General features: G+C 51.0%; 1 protein-coding gene across 7 annotated transcripts in view; it reads left to right on the plus strand.

Moving 5' to 3' along the window:
• Nucleotides 1-19,877, plus strand: part of CACNA1B (calcium voltage-gated channel subunit alpha1 B) — a 173,457-nt gene that overhangs the window by 101,763 nt on the left and 51,817 nt on the right. For all 7 annotated transcript variants that reach the window (XM_064490856.1, XM_064490855.1, XM_064490849.1 and 4 more), the window contains 4 exons: nt 10,807-10,933; nt 13,491-13,620; nt 13,905-13,964; nt 15,030-15,136. In XM_064490856.1, the coding sequence (XP_064346926.1) occupies nt 10,807-10,933; nt 13,491-13,620; nt 13,905-13,964; nt 15,030-15,136 (424 nt within the window). The remainder of the gene's footprint in view (nt 1-10,806; nt 10,934-13,490; nt 13,621-13,904; nt 13,965-15,029; nt 15,137-19,877) is intronic.

Raw genomic sequence — 19,877 nt, forward strand, 5'->3', positions numbered from 1 at the left:
AAATGAAAAGAAGGAGATGCCTCATTGCCTCTGGTAAGAATCGAAGTCCAGGCTACCCATGTAATCTTTTCTCATGTTTCATGGGTTGGGAGTCTTGTACCACAGGGTGGGTATGAAAGTCCCTGCACCCACTTGGCTCTCTCTGATATCACCTCAGCAGGGGCTTTGGGATACCTTCTTATAGGCTGATGAGGGTGGAAATCTAGGCTCTCCCCTTGTTCTCTGCTCCTATCAATGGAGGTAGAGCTGCAGTTTTTCCTGTGATGTCAGTAGAATGGTTATTGTCTATGAGTTTCCTACCTGGATGGGCTGTGCACCTTTCCTGGTCCTATCACTAGAGAGAGCTGGCTTTTAAAAATCTGTGCCTGTTGGCATTTCAGGGTTGCTGGCTTCTCCAGTACCAAGGATATATGAGGCATAAAGGAAAACCCAGAAAAGAAAACCTATTGTGTCATTCTGCAGGCCCCAAGATCCCTAGCAAATCTGCCTTATTTCCACCTCTCAGAATCTTCTGTTTGCCCTATATATGGTGTCCAGGGTTTTTAGTTGTGCTTGGTAAGGTGAATGGAAGAACGTACTTCTGTTACATCTTTCCAGAGGCTTAAGTCCTGAGTTGATTTTTACATATGGGGGTTGAGGTTCTTACTATCCCCCGCCCGCCAATTCGTGCCCATCTGCTCCATTACTATTTGTTGAAAAGGATATTCTTTTCCAATGAATTACTTTGACACTTTTGTCAAAAATCGATTAATAGGTGTTATTTCATTTCAGGAAAAATTTCTGCAATTACAGTTTCAAATGTTAGTTCTGTTACATTGTTTTATTTTTGTTTTTCAGGCATTCCAGCTCTACAGATGTTAAATCTACTTTGCCTGTCTTCTATATGAATTTTTCTCTTAACTTTTTGAAAACTCATTCCTTCGTGTTTTCTCTCTTGGCTCATTTCACTGCCGCATTCTTGTTCCCTTTTTATAATTTCAGCCATACCTGTTTTCCCTTGGACTTACCTGTTATCTCCTTGTGATTTCTGAGACAATTTTGTTTTTCTCTTTAACTTCATTTCTCAGTTTTGTCGTTTTTTTTTTTTTTTTTTTTTTTTTTTTTTTTTTCTATTTCTCTCCTGAGTTTGGTCAGCTCTCGTTTCACATCTTCTAGTTGTCCATACATTTTTATTTGGAGCTTTTGAATATGATTTTTGGTGTTTTTTTGTATCGAAAATTGCTGGTTTAAGTATATTTAATTTATGTTGGAAAGTTATGTTATTGTTTTCCTCTGCTTTGCAGATTTTTTTTTTTGGAGTGTTTTTATTAGCTGAAAAAATTTCATCCTTACTTTCATATTTTCTTTTGTAGAAACTTTGTATGGATGTTGGGTTCATTTTTCTGATAATGGGGAAGTATGTCACTGTTTCTTGGACCAAAAATTACATTTGATTTTATGGAGAGTAGGAGAGGGGATTGGCAGCTTATTTGATTTCTAGTTCAAGAACCTCCTCTTCTATTATTACAATGAAATCCAGCTTCTTTTTTCAGTGGTGCCTTGTGGGGAGTGTTTATCGTATTCTATGATAGAATCCTGTCTCTGGAGGACCCTGGACGTCAGACAGTTGTTTCTTCTTTCCCTCCGCCCCTGAGCCACGAAAGCACACCTCTCCCATTGTCTTCTCAAGGTTGCCACCTCCAGTCCTGCGTACTTTTCAAGCCCTTCCTTTCTAGTCCCAGAAGCGGTGCTCTGACCCACCAGGTGGCAGACCTGTTCTCACTGTTTCCCTGCTGAGAGTGGGCCCTCTTGTCTGTGGATGTTGTCCGTGCTCCATCATCAGGAAGACCCGCCTCACTCTCCCTCCTCCACACTGTCTCTGTCTGATGCTGCAGGTCTCAGAGGTTTGTTTTCCCACTTACATGCAAATTCACGTTTGTGGTTTTCTTATTTCCTGTATGTTGTCAGCATGGACTTGGGGGGGGGGATTGTATTTCCTCTCCTTGTCGACCATGTGGTTCATGGAAGATATAGGGAGAAATTTGAGTGTAGATGACTGGCGTTTTGTATGGGAGCCTGCCTGTTATCTTTTTAGTTTCTGCTGGATTTGTAGTTATGGCCACATTTATATTCTAACTTCCTTCCTTCCTCCCTTCCCTTGATAAACCCTTGTCCAGTAAAGATCTGTCAGTTTAAACGGGCTACCAAAGTCCCAACTTTGGGTTTCTTGAGAGTTTCTGTTGCATCTTTGTTTTCTGTTCCATTAATTTATGTTCTTATTTATTATTTCCTTTTTTCTGCTTCCTTTATGTTTATTGTAATATCTTTCCTCATTTATTAGTTGGATATTCAGCTCTGACACTTAAGTCTTTCTACTTTGCTAGTGTGTTTAGGGCTTCAATGTTCACTCTAAGAATCATTTTAGTTTTATGTTACAAGTTATGAAACATCGTATTTATTTCTTCTAAAACTTTTTCCAAATTTTACTATGATTTCTTGTTTGATCTGTAAGTGTAAACATACTTACTTGTAAGTATGATTTTGAATTTCCAAATGACAGAGATTTCTTTGTGTGTTAACAGTTTTTTTTCTGTTAATTTCATTACTCCGTCTTGTGTTTTATCACTCCTCTTATTTCAGATCATCCGTTTGGCTTTTTTTTTCCTTCTGCTTGAAGAACGTTGTTTCCAGGTGTTTTTTGTTTTGATTTGTTTTTTAGTGAGGTTTGATGGTGATAAATTCTCTCAATTTGCCTGAAAAATCTTTTTGCCATTATGAAATTAGTTTCAATTTGTGTGGAATTCTGGTTTGTTAGTTAATTCCTCTCAGCATCTTGAGACTCCTCCACTGTCTTCTGCCTCCTGCTGTTTCTGTTGAGAAGCTAGCTAGTCATTTGTCTAAATTGTTCCTCGCATGGCTCTGTCTGATCTCTGTGGCTACTTTCATAAACACCTTTTTATTATGGAAAATTGAAACACTGAAAGTAGAGATACGTGGTCATGAACCCCCGTGTTGCTGCCACTCATGTCAAGCAATTATCCATGTTTGCCCCAAATGTGTTTTACTTCTCTCTCTCTCTTTTTAAAAAAATCATTCTAGGTATAGCTGTGTCTGTAAGCATCTCCAGCAGTTAAGGGTTTAAGAACCACAGTAGCATTATTAAACCTTAGGAGAGTTGATGATAATTCCTTAGTATTATCTGGTACCTATCCCAAGTTCGAATTTTACCAGTTGTCTCAAAAATAACTTTTTACAATTGATTTGTTTGAATCAGGATCCAGACAGGGTTTGCTCATTTGACTTTGCCCAGTCTGTCTGCCTCTGTTTTACTCTATACTCTTTTGTACATGCCATTTATTTCTTCAAGAAACTGCAGAATTTGCCCTGTTGCAAGATGGTGTCATTTAGCACATTCCTCTAGCCTTGGTGTCTCCTGCTCACTGGTAATGAGACCTAAAGCAGGCCTTCTGAACCTCGGCACTGTGGAGGCTTTGTTGCCGGGGGCTGTCTTATGCATTTTAAGGTGTTCCGCAGCATCCTTGGCCCCTCCTTTCTGGATGCCACGGCACCGTGCAGTTGTGACAGCCAAGAAAGTAGCGTCTCCAGAAATTGCCAGTTATCCCTAGGAGGCAAAGTAGCCCGCGTTTGTGAACCGTAGGTCTCGACTGTATCCACTTAACCCTGGGGAGGCCTCGTGGGCATAGGTGTGTCCCTCCTGTCACGTTGCGCCAGGAGCTACGTGAACACCTGGTGTTTTCCTTTGGGCAGTGTTAAGACCCATCAGTGGGCTTTGCCTGATCCACCCACTGTAAAGTTCTCCACCAACTTTTCCCCTGATGATTTAGTAGACACTGATAGTCGTTACCCAGACCCACGATTTTATCAGGCATTTCACAGTCGTGAATTTATAATTCTATCATTCTTTCTGTGTGTATTATTCTGACTTTTTCTGTAAGGAAGAACTTAGCTCACCACATTTGGTTACACTAAAATGCACTTTGCGTTTGTATTAGCAAGATACATGGCTTAATTCTGTCTTAATAGCGAGTTGGTGCTGCAGGAACTTCAGATACAGTCCTTTAGAGGTTTAACAAAATTATCGCTAAGAATTTTTGGATTTTAACGCATTTGTCCTTTAAACTCACTGTTACGTTTGCTGCTCAGATGGTTCTGTCTTTGAACAGCGGGAGCCTCTGAAAGTCGGCTTTTCTCCCTCTTTACATGCCTGCTGTGGTCGCTGCCAGCTTTCTGGCTGTCGTCTGTGACAGCACGTTCTGGGATCATCCTGTACCTTTCCTGCCCCGGACCTGGAAGTGCCGTTTCCCCACAAAGCCCTGGGTACTGGACACCTGCTGTTCCTACAGATCCCTCCCCTCCCCTCACCCCACGGTGCTGTGCCTCCAGCGGCCCCACCTTCAGCTCCTCTTCAGAGGAGTGCCCTGCCTGCTGGGGCTGGGAGGTGGAGGTCCACGAGGGTTCACGCCCCCCAGCTGGCCCTAGCGGAGGAAGGAGTGGTGTGGGAACGGGAAAGGCCAGCCCTCTGGCTTCAGGTGGGACAACTCTGAGGTTTAATTCAGATCCCAGAGTCCCCACTGTTGCAGGGCTTTATGTGAAGCTGCGCCCCTGCCTGGCCTCCTCCTTTGCCCGGCTCCGTGCTTCCTGCTGCCTCCGCTTGCTTCCCTCGTGCGTGGACCCTCCTCTCGTGGCCTGCTGCTGCAGAGCGTCCGAGACGCTGTGGCTCCTTTGTGGCTCCTTTGACGAGAAGTGGTGTCACTCAGCAGAGTCGTCGTTACTGCTGGGCTTCTCTCGCCTTCAGGCTTTTTAGGACTTTTTTGTTTGTTTGTTTTTGACGAGAAGAAGAATATGCCGTTTATTCTTGTGGCGTTTGTAATTCAAATGTAAGATTGTAGGATTTTTATTTGATGTTTTAGATTTTGTATTCTTTGTACTCTTTTCTCTTTTACTGAAAATTTTGTCTTTTTATCCTTTTTTAGAACAGTTTTGGGTTCACGGTAGAAGTGAAAGGAAAGTGCAGAGGTTTCCCATGTGCTGTCTGCCCCAGCACACACAGCCTCCCCACTGCCAGCACCGCCGCCAGACGGGGCACCTGCTGCAGGCAGTGAGCCTGCGTCGGTGCACCGCCACCCCAGGCCGCTCGTTCACGGCAGGGCTCTCTCTGGTGGTGTGCACGCTAAGGGTTTGGACAGATGTGCCACGACGCGTATCATTACAGCACGCAGAGCAGTTTCACTGCCCCCTAGATTATTTTTTTGGTTTTTTTACTTTGTTTATTCTGTTTTTAAAATGGAATTGTTTTAAAAATTGTATTTTCTGATTATTTTCTCCTACCATACAGAAACACAGTTTTTGTCTTTTGAGTTTGTGTCCAGCCAGAGTTGCCAAACTGTTCTAAATAGTTTTTCTGTAGATTATTTTGTTCTCTGTGTAGACACAGTTGATACTGCCTATGAATATGTAATTTTCAACACACGAGCTATTTAAAATCAGTTTCTCAACTTCCAGTTGTAAAGTGTAAATCTCAGTTAATCTTTTGGTTTCGGATCGTTGCCTTAGATTAGAGATTCGAGAACAGGACCAGCGGGACGTTTCCTTGGAGACACTTTCACGGTTGCTTTGAGGCTCAGCTTTTGCAAGTGTTTCCTGGACCCCTAAGAGAAAGGTGTTTTCTTTAACTGGGGACACTAGGCATGTTTGTACTCGTCTGCTGTATCACGTTTGTTAGTTGTATGGCTGAAGTTTCTGTGTACTCACTAATACTTTGCTAGGCTGACCCGTCGGTATTTGAGAGAGCTGCACTGAAATCTCTGTTTACGCCTGCTGTCGGGTCTTCCTGTGTGTGTGTGCGTGTGTGTGTGTCTGTGTAAATACATGCACATACTTGTATTTTGCTTGGTATGTTTAATGCAGTTGTTTTGAATGCTTTGAAACACGCCGTTCAGTACAGATGACCAAGTACTCGTGTATGTGTCTCTAAAAGAGCAGCTGTGTGTTTCTGAATCTTGTTAGGCTTTTTCTTCTATTTCTCCTTTTTTCAAAAACAGCTTCTGTGGAAGTCTGTGTGTGTGCTTTCTGCGTTTTAAGCGGCTCTGTGCACCCTTAAAGTTGCTGTGTGTTACTGGAGCTGACCTTCGTTTCATCTCGTGGCGAGCTGCTTTCACTCTAACGACGGTTTCTTTCTTCAAGAGTATTTTCCTGGTGTGAGTATATACTGGAGGCTTTTTGGGGGTTTTTTGATGCACGTTTGCCAGGTGTATCTTTTTCCCTTTTCTGACTTCCAGCCTTTATGGGGCCTTGTATTTTAGGCTTGTCTCTTGGAAACCACATATAACCTATTTTAAAAATGTCCATCTGGATAATCTGTGTCGGTCACTAGCCAGGTTCCATCAGCTTGTGTTTATTGTGGTTATTAGTTTACTTGGACTTGCTTCATCCTTTTTAGATTGTGACATTTTCCCTATGCTGTTTTCTCCTATAGTTATTAAAAATCTAGTTATTTTTATTCCAAGTTCTAAGACCCTAGAGCAGCAGCTGCAGTCACCTCTCTCCCAACTTCTTTGTTATTGTTGTCCAGCATTTTAGTCCTTTTTCTCCCACAAAATAGGTATTGTTATTGTTTTGACTTCATAGGGGTTCAGAAGGCGCCTCCCCAAATGTGTCACTTTTGCACAAGGATTATTTTGAGCCAAAGGTAATTGAGACCTTGTGAGTTTAAGAGAAACTGCTGCCCCTCCCTTTAACCACCTAGAAGAATTTAAATTGGGGATTTTTGCCCGGAAGGAGTTACTACCAGAGAGAAGTGTTGTCTGAGTGGCCCCATCTGGATGGCAGGGCGACCATCTCGTCACCAGAACCCGACTCTGCTCCGTGGGGTCCTGTGAGTCACCCTCCTGTCCCTGGCAGCCCCAGGAAGCCCCGGGCCCCATCCTGCCCCTTAGCTCAGGGTGTCGTCCAGACCTCATTCTACCTTTCTGTCTCTGAACCTCTCGTGTACGTGTGGTTCCCACATGTACGAAGTGACCTTTGATTTTCTCCTGTTCGTCTGTCTCATGTCAATGTAATTCTCAGACCAGCCAGAAGAACCTAGAAGCATGAAGTTCTCTTCCTCCCCAACAGCTTTGTAGAGATTATGTTTATTTAGATTCGCCAATTTCCTGCGTCTCAGACCTTCCTTTAATATGAGTTTCTGTCTTCCTCAAGTACAGACCTCTCTGCTGTGACATTATTCATGCGTGGTATTCTGAAAATGCCATGTACTGAAAATAATAGGCTTTGCAGAAAACATAAGGTTAAGAGCAAATTATTCAAGATATGTAACTCTGTTAACCACTGTATATAAAAATAGATAAAAAATAAATTTCTTCTGCACAGCGCAGGGAACTATATTCACTATCTTGTAATAACCTTTAATGAAAAAGAATATGAAAATGAATATAGGTGCATATATGCATGACTGGGACATGATGCTGTACGCCAGAAACTGACACACTGACACTGACTTTTTAAAAGAAAAAGTATGTAACTCTGTAACCAGAACACGAACAAAACAAGAACAATCCGAATACAAAATAATAGCAAAGTTGTGTCTCTTTGCATTTGCCCCCAGCACCCGGCCTTCAGCCCTGCCGCCTCCTTTGAGAGGAGCCTCCTTGAGGGCGTTTGCTCCTGGCGAGCCCAGTGTGCTGCAGTGTCCGGAAGGTTAGCTGAGGGGCTCACTCTCGGCCCTTCTCTCCTCTCTGGGGTTTTGCCCCTTGTCGTCCCCAAACCCCAGTCTTCTGCTCTTCCTCCCGGTGGGGGTGTCGCTTTCCGCCTGGGTCCTGCTCTCTCGCACTGCGAACAGGAAAGGAGCCCCGGGTGCACGTGGGGTCACCCCCTGTGCCCCCTTCCTCCCAAGGGTTGTGCCTTCTCGGGTTCTGTCCATGCCCCTCGGTCCCAGTGCCTTGGAACAGTTACGTTCTGTATTTGTTCACCTTTTATAGTTGCTTTCAGTAGGACGGTGGGTCCATTTTAAGGCTCTCTGTCAAAGGCCGTGGAAAATGCTGGGTCAGCTTTATAGACTTCTGTTGCTTGCTCATTTTCTAAAGGTTCATTTTTTATTTCTTGACATATTTGTATCTAGTTCTTTTGTATTCCTCATCTGAGAGCACTTACAGCTGGAGCCCAGTGAGGGTTATCAGCCTGTGACTTGTCTCTGCTTTTGCTCACCATGCTTGTGTTATGTGTATGTTTGCTGGTACTTCATGTGTGGTTGACCGTAACCCCCGGTTTGTGAGGTGATTAAGCCTTGCAGAAAGAAGACTTGTTTGACGACTTTTTCTATCCTCCCAGCGACGGTACACAGCTCTAGGAGAGCAGTTCTTTCTACATCGTGTATGTCTTGGAACATTAGGCGTAAGTTCCCTTCAAGTTGGGAAGAGCGGTCTCGTCGGTGGGGGCTCTGCGGGCCAGATGAGGGACGTTTCTGGGGGAGAGGACTCACGTGTGCTCCCCCAGAAGCCCAGGGCGCCGCAGCCCCTTGGAGGGGGCAGCTAGCATGAGGCCTCACTCGGCCTCCTTGCCTTGCAGGAGCCCGAGGCCCAGGGCTGTTACCCCAGCGTCAGTAGATCATGTCCCCACAAGTCCTCCCTCAGCTCAGCCTCAGTTTCTCAGTCGGGAAGGTGGGGTACAGGTACGTGCCAGCCAGCGCTGCTGTTGTGAGCGGGGCCCCCGGCACAGCCGGCGCGCGCCAGTCCTCAGAGACTGTTCTGCCGTCTTTCTTCCCCTGTGTGTCTAGCCATCAGGCTTGGTTGTCTTGTGTTAAAATGAAATAGTTTTTGTTGCTGTCAAGTCTTTCTTTTCTTTTTAGTAACCTGCGTCCCACAATGAATTTACTCAGTCTGCTGCAGTTCGTGTTTGGATCTTCTCCCACTTGTCTTGGTCTGAGTTCACGTAATTGACGATTTCTGTTGCTGTAGTGAGTATTTCAGGAGAAGTATTTCATTGGCTCTGGCATCTTGATTCCACTTCTTTTGAGCAGGAAAATTCTTCGTTAAGTCTATGTTGAAAGAAAAGGGGGGGGGTGTACAGCTCAGCGGTAGAGCGCATGCTTAGCGTGCAGGAGGTCCTGGGTTCAATCCCCCGTGCCTCCGTTAAGATAAATAAACCTAATTATCCCCTCCAAAGTCTGTATTGGTTATTTTTCCCCAGTTTACTTATCTTTGGGCTTGCTTAATTGTTGTTGTGGAAGAGTCTGAAAAGTTGTGGTTTTAAAATAATAAATGTTTCTTAATTTAAAAGTGATACATGCCCATCTTGGGAAAAATTTTAGTGTTAAAAGCATAGTGAAGAGAGTTAGAACTGCCGTCAGAAGGCTGTCCAGAGAGCGCCACAGCTGCTGCTGCTTCGGGGTCGCTCCCCTCCCCGTGTGTCGTTTCCGCAGTTGGGCCCGTCTGGGACACACCAGTGTGTCGCCCGTCTCTTTTTTTTTTAACTGTATCATAAGCTTCTTCTCTTGTCATGTAAACTGTTTGCAGACATTTTAATATCCACAGCGTGCTTCCTAGAAGCACCGCACACTTAATCTGTCTCCTCTGGTTGTACGTTTCATAATCTTTTGTTATTGTGAAAGAACTTGTAACAGACTTCTTTGTGAATCCAGGTTTTTGTGTGCATGCTTGATTTCCGTAAGAGTTAATATCGTACAAATTAAGTCTACAGAGGATTTTTTAGGGCTTGCCAAATTGCTTTCTTAGAAGATTATGTAGTTCATGGCTTCAGCAGGGAAATTCGCTGGTGTCCAGTAGGCAGACTGTAGCTGCTGCTACGGCTCGTGCTGTGTTCATGTTCAGCTGGAGGCTTTTTCTCTGGCCCGGCCATTCTCTGCAGGACTTCAGAGGGGCCAGCGGTCGGGGGAGAAGCTGGGAGCCTGGGTCTTCACAGAGGCTCTTTTTGCTTTTATGTTTCTTCTAAGAAATAAAAGTGAGGCGGACAGTGGGTGTTGGTTCCAAGTCAGTGCCCTGTCTCGCTGGGTGTCCCTGGGGTCTCAGGAACCATTACCTGCAAGAGTGGAACGTACAGTAGGTAGTTACAAATGAAGAGCTGCTGTGAGAAACATTCTGTGCATGAACAGCAAAATCTTCTTAAAAAGAACAGTGGTGACAGCTGTTCTAACCCTGGGGATTTGATTTGCTGGTGCCGAGCTGGGGAGGGGTTGCTGAGAGCAGAGGACGGGCTCTAGGGGAGGGGATAAGGAGTGAGGGGCAAGGGCCAAGTGAGGCCAACATGGAAGTGTGTGCTGTGGCCCTGCCCTTGCCCCCGGGTCAGCGTCCTCTGAGGCCCAGGCCAGCAGCTCAGACTGGACCACCCAGCCCGGGGAGCGTCTGAGGTCCAGCCTGGCCCCTGCTCCTCCCTGTGCTGCTTGCCCTTCTCACCAGGCAGCCACATGGCTCCTTTCCCCAAAGGGTGACCCCTGCACTAGGGGGCGGGGGGAGCCTACTGGCCCTGGTCTCTGCGGCTGAAGGGGCTTTGCCAGTCTTACAGTGTCTAGATTAATGGCCCCCGAGGAGGCAGAGGCACCACAGCCAAGGATGCCCGCCGTGCTCGGTGCTGCTCCCTGGTGAAGGGAGAGGTGAGGAGGGGTCTCTGGGATCTCTGAGGCAGGCAGCCCCAGGTCTTCAGTGCTGTCTGGGTCCCGGCCGTCGCCCACACACCCTTTGCTGGGTGGTCCCTGGAGGCCCGCCCCGCTCACCTGTGGGGTTGCCACGGGGACACCTGTGTGTTGTAGGCGGATGTGCGCCACGCCCCTAACTTGGTGGCTTTGTGTCCTCACAGGTGGTAACGTGGACCTGGAGAGCCAAGCAGAAGGGAAGAAGGAGGTGGGCGCTGACGACCTGATGAGGAGTGGCCCCCGCCCCATCGTCCCACACAGCTCCATGTTCTGCTTAAGCCCCACCAACCTGTGAGTCGCGTCACCCACTGCCTGCCCCCTTCATCCACGTGCCCGTGATAGCAGTGTGCACCTGACATGACCTGGCCTTTTACATGTATTAACATCACCACGGTGCTCCGCAAGGCACATGCTGTCGTCACCTACTTAACGGGCAGGGACACGAAGCCACAGGGAAGGCCCGTCCATCCCCAGGGGTGGATTCGGGGTTTGAACTAGGCTGTTGTCCCAGCACCTTGCTCTTAACCCCCCGCCTCAGCACCTCTTCATCTCTGAACACGGGCACCCGTGTGCACGCCTTGTTCACTCACGTCAGTCCACACAGTGTCCCCTCTGACGTGTGCCCTGCTGCCCCGGGGCCCCTTCTCCACTCACCAGCTGCCTTCAGGAGCCCAGGCAGTGTTCACGTGCCCAGCAGCCATCGAGGCGTTGCCACACGTGGTGATGCGCGGAGCAGACGAGGGCCCCTCCCCTTAAGCTCACATGCTAGTGGGAGGGACGGACAGTGGATGAGACAAGTAGCGGAGGGTGTGAGAGTCTCCAAGGTGGGAAAAGTGGAGAGGAAACACCGTGCAGGGACGGGGGCTGCCGATTGGAGGTGGGACGTGAGACAGGAACAGAGCGGAGAGCACGTGAGGCACAGGCGACTCGGAGTAAAGCGGACCCCGTGGACCTAGGGCTCAGGGCAGCAGGGTCCGTGGCCTTGTGCTTGCTGCGTCCGTCACCTCCCCTCCTTCAGCCCTCCCGTCGCCCCCACATGCTGTGCACATCTACCGGGAGCGCGTCTGCTCAGGGTGAGGAGCAGGATGGAGGTGGACACTGGTCTGGCCCCTGCCTCTAGCCTTGAACGGGCCCAGTGTGCGAAGGTAAAGCAAGGAGGTTCAGTGCTGGGAGCAGGGGAACGTCAGGGAAGCCTTCCTGGAGGAAATGAGAGATCACAGTTGAAACCTGAAGGGTGAACGAGAGTTAAGATGCGGAGGGAGGAACATGCATTCTTGGAGGGAGGAGAGAATTTACACTGAAAGACTCCGGACTCAAAACAGCGGAAGACAGAGCTGGGTGGGAGAGCACGGGGGTTCCCTGGGCTGCTGTGTGTCTGTGGGGAAGCAGAAGGTGCACAAGGGGCCCTGAGGGGCTGGAGAGGCTGCACGCGGCAGGGGTGGGAGGTGCCGCAGCTGGACTGCATCGCTGGCAGGGCCTTTGGCAGGAGGGCTAGAGGCGGAGCCCCCGTAGCCAATGGTCACGGCTCTCAGGGTAAGATGGTGGTGATTTGATGAGGGCCATCATGGTGGAGAGGTTTGGAAGTCAGATGGTCAGGGGAAATTTTGGAGGTAGAATCTGCAGAATTCTATGAATTAGAGGTGGAATGGGAAGATGTCAGGGACGATGGGCAGGGTTTCTGCCTGATGCCTCGGGGCCCACTGAGCTGGGGGCGGTGAGTGCAGACCTCGCAGAGCCTGGCTCATGGCCCGGTGGACTTGGGGTCTGAGCTAGGGTGGCCGCTCAGCCACGAGATGGCCCGGCAGCTGTTGGTTAGGGGGAACGAGGGGCCGGGACAGAAGAGGGCCTGAGACGCAGATCGAGTAGGTGGGGGGGGGGGGGGTTGTCTCTGCAAGGAGGGAGCAGCGGCAGCAGGTTCGCGGGGGCCTTGGGAGGGTGGCTCTGGTGAGTGGGGGCGGGAGCTGGACAGCAGTGGTCAGGCACGAGGAGGACAGAAGCATAAAGCCCAGGCCCTTCGAGGGGGAGAGTGATGTGGGCGGCTGGGCTGGCGTGTCCTCGGGAGCTGGATCGTCGGAGGAGCTGGTGGGGGCGGGCGAGCCTGTGGAGGCAGGAGGGGCAGCTCCGCTAGAGCGCTTCCTTTGACGTGGCTGGAGCGACGTCCACTTCATGTGCTCACCTCCGGGGATTGGCTTTCCTGTCCCCTCGAGGGGCTTCGCTGACCCCTGGTCGCTGTCTGCTGCTGTGCTGAGCGTCTGAGTCTCCTGTTGGTTTACGTCTGCACTATTTACTGGTGTCCTGCTCGCCGCGGTGACCCCGTCCACAGCGTGCCTGAACAGAGCAGAGTAGGGGTCAGTAGTGCTGACCGGTGAGTGGAGGTGGACCAGTGGCAGAAGTGCAGCGTGCACACGCAGCCTGGGGCTCAGACAAGGGTGCCGCGCCTGGCGCAGACCCGGAGGTTCCTGGGGCTGGAGGGAGGCCTGCCCTCGCAGGTGCTGGTGCTCAGCCTCTTCCTCCCTGCACAGCCCCTCCGTCCCACCCACGGCAAACTTGCGCACCTGCAAAGCCACAGCAGCCCACACAGCAGGGGTACGAGCGGCCGAGGCTGTGCCCAGTGGGACTTCCTGAATCAGTTCGGCCTGCAGCTGAGGCCAGCAGACCCTTGCTCTGGGCTTCTGCTGCCCGCCCACCCCCGTCCTGGGACGCCCTCTCAGGAGCCTGTCCCCATCAGTCACCTGGCCACTGTCTCCTGACCACAGGGCCAGAGCTCGGGTCTGGCCTGGCAGCTTCCTGCAGGAGGGCCCGCCCAGCCTACCCACCTGGGCCCTTGCTGCCCCTGCTTTGCCCCCAGGCTCCGCCGCTTCTGCCATTACATTGTGACCATGCGGTACTTCGAGATGGTCATTCTCGTGGTCATCGCCTTGAGCAGCATCGCCCTGGCGGCTGAGGACCCCGTGCAGTCAGACTCGCCCAGGAACAATGTGAGTGTGGCCAGCGGGCTGCGGAGCGGCTGGGTGGAGCCGGGGTCCCGTGGGAATAGGGGGCCTGGGGCTGCTGGGTCGGCCCGCGTTACAGGCAGGCCCCGTTGGGATGGGCCTCCTCCCCTCCCCTCCTCTCCCCACGATGACGACGACGACGTGGCCCTAGGCCACCTGGCTGACGGGATGTCTGTTTAGGCGCCTGGAGGGAGACCCGGAGCTGCTGAAGCGGCCCTGGCGTGTGCTGCGGGCCTAGCCTTTGAAAACAGCCTCTCTTTTGGTTCCAGGCTCTGAAGTACATGGACTACATCTTCACAGGCGTCTTCACCTTTGAGATGGTGATAAAGGTCAGATATGTGGTTGCCTGGTGACCTAGAGTGGGCTGGGTGGGGAGCCCGTGAACTCCTAGGAAGGCGTGGGTGAGCGTGCCCTGTTGTGTGCTCGGCGACAGAGGCACACTCATGTGCGGTGCCGGGGGCACACGCGCTGCAGGTGGAGGCTGTGTCTCATGGAGGCCCTCGTTCATTACGGACTCACTGCAGCTCCGGCAGCCTCGGAGCTCACAGGGCTGTCCCTGGTCTCCACTGCCTGCTAATGAGGCCTGTTGACCGAGGGGGACAGGCCTCCCTTAAAGTGCAGGCCTGAGCTCAGCCCCGCCCTCGGTCCCTCGGGCTGGAGGGCTGGCAGCTGGGCAGAGGGCAGTGGCCTCAGGGCCAGAGACCACGGCAGGTGGGCGCTGAGTCTTAGATGAAGAGCCAGCCATGTCGCTGTGACCTTTGCTTCTGTCTCCGGATGTGACGGGCTCGTTCTTCATCCACGTCTAACGAGCGCCCTGTGCGTGTCTGTGCAGGCTTGTGTGCGTGCGATCGAACGTGCACACACGTGCAGGCTCTGAGCGCGGGGCGGTTCCGGTGTGCAGGCGTGAGGCTCAGGTGGCTTCTCTTTGTGGCTGCAGTCCTGGGGGAGACGTTACTCCATTTCACAAGCCAGGATACTGAGGCCTAGGGACTAATGTGCCTGCCAAAAGCCACCCCTTGAGGAGGGGCGCAGTCCACCAGCACTTCCTCCTGTTGCACCGAGGACCCCCAGGGTCGTGGGGGGTGAGCTCCCGGGCGCGGAGGAGGGTCTCAGTCCAGACCCGGGGGAATGGGGGCCCCTGGCAGAAGCGCAGCCAGTCATGACCGTGCAGGGTCATTTAGGGCAACGACACAGAGACCCAAAGGCCAGTGAGGCTCTCAGGGCGTGACCTGGGCTTGTCCCCTCCCCTGATAGCATGTGACCTGGGCATGTCCTTTTCCCCCTTTTGGAAGTCATCTTAAATTTATCATCTCCCACCCTCTTATCTCTGGGCCCTGACCTTGCCTCCCTTTTCTGAAACATTCCGGGCCCTAACGTGTGTTGTTCCCCTTAAGATGATCGATCTGGGACTGCTGCTGCACCCTGGTGCCTACTTCCGGGACCTGTGGAATATCCTGGACTTCATTGTGGTCAGTGGGGCCCTGGTGGCCTTTGCCTTCTCGTAAGTACCCCGTCTGCTCTGACTCCGCTGCCCTCAGTCCCCTGGGCCGCGACGAGCAGGGGTGAGGGAGGAAGGCCCCGCCATCCTGCCTGGCCTCTCTGGAGCTCTGTCCTCTCTGCGTGGGGCCGTTTGTCCCTGACGTACCCTGTACTTCTGGACTGGGGCGGGCAGGCCTCTGACTTGTCGTGTCTGCCTCCGGGGCCCTTCAGAACAACTTCCTGTGCCCTCACCGGGGCCGCATGGCTCGCTCAGCCAGAGTGGGTGGGGCTGGCTCGGCTCCTTTCCGAGCCTTCCTGGGGTGAGCCTGATCTGCTGCCTCAGGCCTGCGTGGCGTGGGCGAGGCAGGTCTCGGGTGGGTACTGGGCACGTTGTAGGGTGAGAACCTGAGACAAGGAAGACCCCAGGTGGACACAGATACTGAGGGCCGGGGCCACGTTTCCTGAGCCCACGGGGAGGGTGCTGGCGGGGCTTCGCCCGGAGGCCTCCTCACTGACTGTCTTCTCTTTGTCTCCTGTTGCTGGACTCTCGGTAGGAGCTTCATGGGGTAATGCCTCCCTTCCGTCCCCTCACACCACCCCACATCACAACACACCAGCAGCCCGTCGTGGGCTGTTTCATCACCTCCCTCGCTCATTTTCCTCCACCATCCGGGCTGCATGCTGCCAGAAGCCTTGTCCCCAGGCCACGTGTCCCCGCCTGGCCTCTGGGGGCCGGGTTGGGGGCTGGGGCCGAGCAGGCTTCTGACCGAGTGCTGGAGGCCGGGACACGTGCTTGGAGGGCAGTGGGGGCCCCAGGCTGCCAGGATGTCGGACATCCTGAGGCGCTTTCCAACAGGTCTCCTCTCTGGCTTTCTTTCCTCTCTTTCCTTTCCACACAGGCCTCCCTGAAATGCCCAGCATCTCCCCTGGGGCTCTTAACTGGCCCTGTATTGTTAAAAAAACAAACAAACAAAATTCCATTGAATAAATCTGAAGCTCTAGTTGGATTTGTTCAGTGGTCGATGGGTCAGGCAGCGTCCCATGTAGTTAGCAGAAAGGCTGCACGTGCTGGAGCTGCGCAGAGCAGGAGGCTCCTATAGTGAAGGGGGGACAAGGAGGCTGACAGAAGAGAAGAAAGGATTTTGGGGGGCCAGTTTACCTCACTGGTGCTGACTGGGAAATTCCAGAAATTCCATTCCTGGTAAAGACTGAACCTGCGATTAAGGCCTGGTTTGGTGTCCTGGGGACAAATCATGTGATTTATTTCTCCTCCTCCTCCTGTCTTCTTTCTCCCTCCCCTCGCCCTCCCCCTCCCCCTTCCTCTTCTTCCTTCCTCCTTTTCCTCTCCTCCCCCACCATTGAAAAAAAATAGTTTTCTCCTTTGATCAGATTGTCAGCTTAGCTGAGATGTGAGCATCATTTGAAGTGTCAGTGCCGCTCAGCCGCTGCTCTGCAGTTTTGGCCGCTTTGCCAGTCTTTGGCTTGGCATCCATGGGTCGTGATGCTTCTGCCGAATCCCTGGTGTTCACAGCTTCATAATCCTTACATGTTGGTCATTTTCTTCACTTCTTTTCTGACAGTCCAGAAACTATTTGCTTGATGGTCATCAGCTGCAAACGCGCACTTGAAACTTTGGAGAGAATGTAAAGAACATGCCAGGGGGATTAGTAACAGGGCAATTCCTAATGTGTGGGGCATATTTGGCACAGTGGGCCCAAAGACCAAGCCAGTCAGAGAAAGACCCCGTTGAAGAAGTCACCCTTCTAAGCCAAGGAGCTTGCTCAGTGACCTAGGGTGACTGGGTTTCCGCTTCCCCAGAAGTGTCACTCTGATACAGGAATAATGAGGGTGGGGTGAGAGGAGGGCCACGTCCCAGGCCTTGGCCGAGTCCCTGGGACGCACCCTGCCAAGTGTGGGTCCTTGGCTTTGCCAGGAAAGAACTCAATAGTGAGCCACAGTTGAGTGCAAGCAGAGTTGTTCAGAGAGTTACTCACTCTGTAGACAGAGTGCAGGCGGTCTCAGACCAGAGAGAGGGCCCATGCAGTGCGGGGTGGCTGGTTTTTCCCAGCTCAGTGACCTCATATGCTAACAGGTGGGAGGGTTATTCCAACTACCTTGGGGAAGGGGCTGGGCTTCCCAGGAATCCCGCCACCACACCCACGTGCTGACCTTCCATGGTCAGCCTTGAAGCTGTCCTGGCACTGGCGGGGGTGCCATTTACCATGCTGACGTGCCGCAGTGAGCACACAGTGAAGCCCTAGGTCTACTGGAAGTCAAATCTCCCGCTGTCTTGAGCCTCCGGGTCCACAGGGAGTTGCGTCTTCCACCGTTTCGGTGCTCATCGCTGTGTCATTCCTTGAATGTGCGTGCCCTGCCCCTTCTTTTCCTTCTGGTCTCTCTTCTAGGTGGGTTGGCCACAGCGGAGCCTGCTTCTTGCTCAGCTAAAGATAACCAAGGGCTGTCCGTCCAATCATGGGGACCAACCTTGGCCAGGGAGTCTCAGGGTCTTTGCTGGGCAGCTGACGTCGTAGCAGGGGAATCTGCAATGTCTCCAGGAGTGAAGGAGAGGTTTCTGGTCGTGTTCTCGTGCGTGCTCACTCCTAACAAGGCAGTGGGCTTGTTCACAGGGTTTGCTCTGTTTACCCATTTAAGCCGGGGTTCGGTCGGATTTTTAACACTCGTGGGAAGAGAACGTGCTTGCCTGAAATAGAGAGTCTTCCCGAGCGCCTTGCAAAGACGGGTGCTGCGGGTGTGCTCTCCGAGGGAGTGTGGACAAGTCCGATCTAGGTGGTCATGGCAGGTCAGGATTGTCAGTGACAAATCCAGCAGTCTGAACAGCTAACCCCGTCAGCAATGGCCTGGGAGATAAAGAGGCGGGGTTGCCTTTCCGTGCTAGTGTGGGAAAGGGCGGGAGAAGGGTGGTTTCGGGAGGAGTTGCCACGTGGAGTCTGCCTGGAAGCTGTCAGCTGCCTCTCTTCCTCGTTGATTTGACTTGGAGGGTAGTGTCAGTTGCACGACGTGCATCTAGGCTTCAGGCCCCTGAACTTTGGCTGCCACCTGGGTCGTGAGGGGAACCTGGACAGTCCCTTCCAAGGGGATTAAGGGCAGTCTTTGTTCTGACAGATTCCAAGTCAGAGGAGTGGGAGAGAAGCTGGAGACACTAGCGTGGTGGGTCTTAGCCAGAATATTTGAGAAAAGTCGGAAGCATTCGGAATCCAGTCCAGTTTTCAGAACATCAAAGACAATACCTATAAAGGGGCAAACATAGCTTTTCTCTCTACAATACCCCAATTTTTTTTTTTTTTTTACCACCGATAGCCACAGTAAAACTAGTTTGTTTGTATTAAACTTGGCCCGATTATTTATATAAATGCAGCAAGAAGAGTGACTGATCATTTAAGTGCTTTTGAGGTTGCTTTGTTGAAACTTTTCATAAGGAGTCTCAGACTGAACTCTCCGGAAGCCTTCAAAGCCAGGAAACCGGTCCAAGGGCGTGACCATCAGGTTTTCAGTTAAGCTGTGGTAGTGCAGCCGGTGTTTCCGATTGTGTCCTGTGACAAGGAGAACAGATTCTTACTGAACTTATGCAAATAAATACATTGTCATGAGAATAAGAATACCCACTGACATTTTCTGAATTCTGGAGGGATCGGGTAGGAAGAAATAGTAAATGTTCCATCTTTGTTCACAAAGGTATATCTTAAGCGAATTGTTGATAGCTTAAGAGAAAAGATCTCTTTAAATATGGAAAATTGTTGAAGAACCAGCAATGTTTTAAACACAAAGTCATAAAAATTACAATCATCTTACATACTGTTTTTGCACATTTGTAAAAGTCTCCCCACCAATGTCTATACATAATTTGAGTCCTTTGAATGGTACTGTGTTGGGCAAAGGAGTACAGAGACCAACAATTGGGGTTCGCCACGGAGCCAGCACAAGTCTCCCACAGTCCCAACTGTCTTGTCTTTATTTACAGCTATTGTTTATCTATCTTAATTTCTCTGATGCAGTAGCAGACTGGCCACGTTACAAGAACATCCGGGTGGCAAAAGTCTGGCAATGAGGGGTCACTTTTTGCAGAAGCAGAACGGACTCCATCCACACGTGCCCCAGCCTTTATGGATTCTCTTGCCGCTGCCCTTGCATGAAAGTTAGCCAGGGAATTTCCCTGGGACCCAAGTTCAGTCCATTTAGTGTGAGCCTCAATTCTGATGATGACAATCTCAGAAGGAACTAAATTTATATCATTTAATTTAACTTAGCAGAACTCTAAAGTTTCAAGTTACAAGGAAGATTTTGGAAGCTATTTCTTGGAACACATACCATGAAGTATAATTGTGGCTAAGAGTTTATCTGTAGACTTTGATCCCACTTAATGCCCATCTAAGCCCTTTCTCCCAGCATGTTACGTTAGATTGCCTCCAAAGAGCTCACAAGGCGCCAGACAGGGTCAGCCATCATCCTAAGTGATTTCTTTTTCGCTGGCAGAGTTTGCAGCCGAGTGTCATGAGTCTGACCAGTAAACCCAGGTATGATGGGTGGAAGCAGCTGAGGGGCCGTCTGGAGGCTGGGTTTTCCCGCCTGGGAGGGGAGGTTGGTGTTTCAAGGGGAGCGTCACCAGATTCTGCAGTGTAGGCCTTGGGTGGGTCTTGGGGGAGCAGCAGGGGCCGGACACCCAAGCTCTCTTCTCCCAACAGAACTGCCTGGGCCTTGCAGCTCAGTCTCCCAGAGCTTGGCTGGTGCCCCGGGAAGACCACTGA

This window comes from Camelus dromedarius, chromosome 10 (assembly GCF_036321535.1).
Source record: "Camelus dromedarius isolate mCamDro1 chromosome 10, mCamDro1.pat, whole genome shotgun sequence".
Taxonomy (NCBI): Eukaryota; Metazoa; Chordata; class Mammalia; order Artiodactyla; family Camelidae; genus Camelus; species Camelus dromedarius.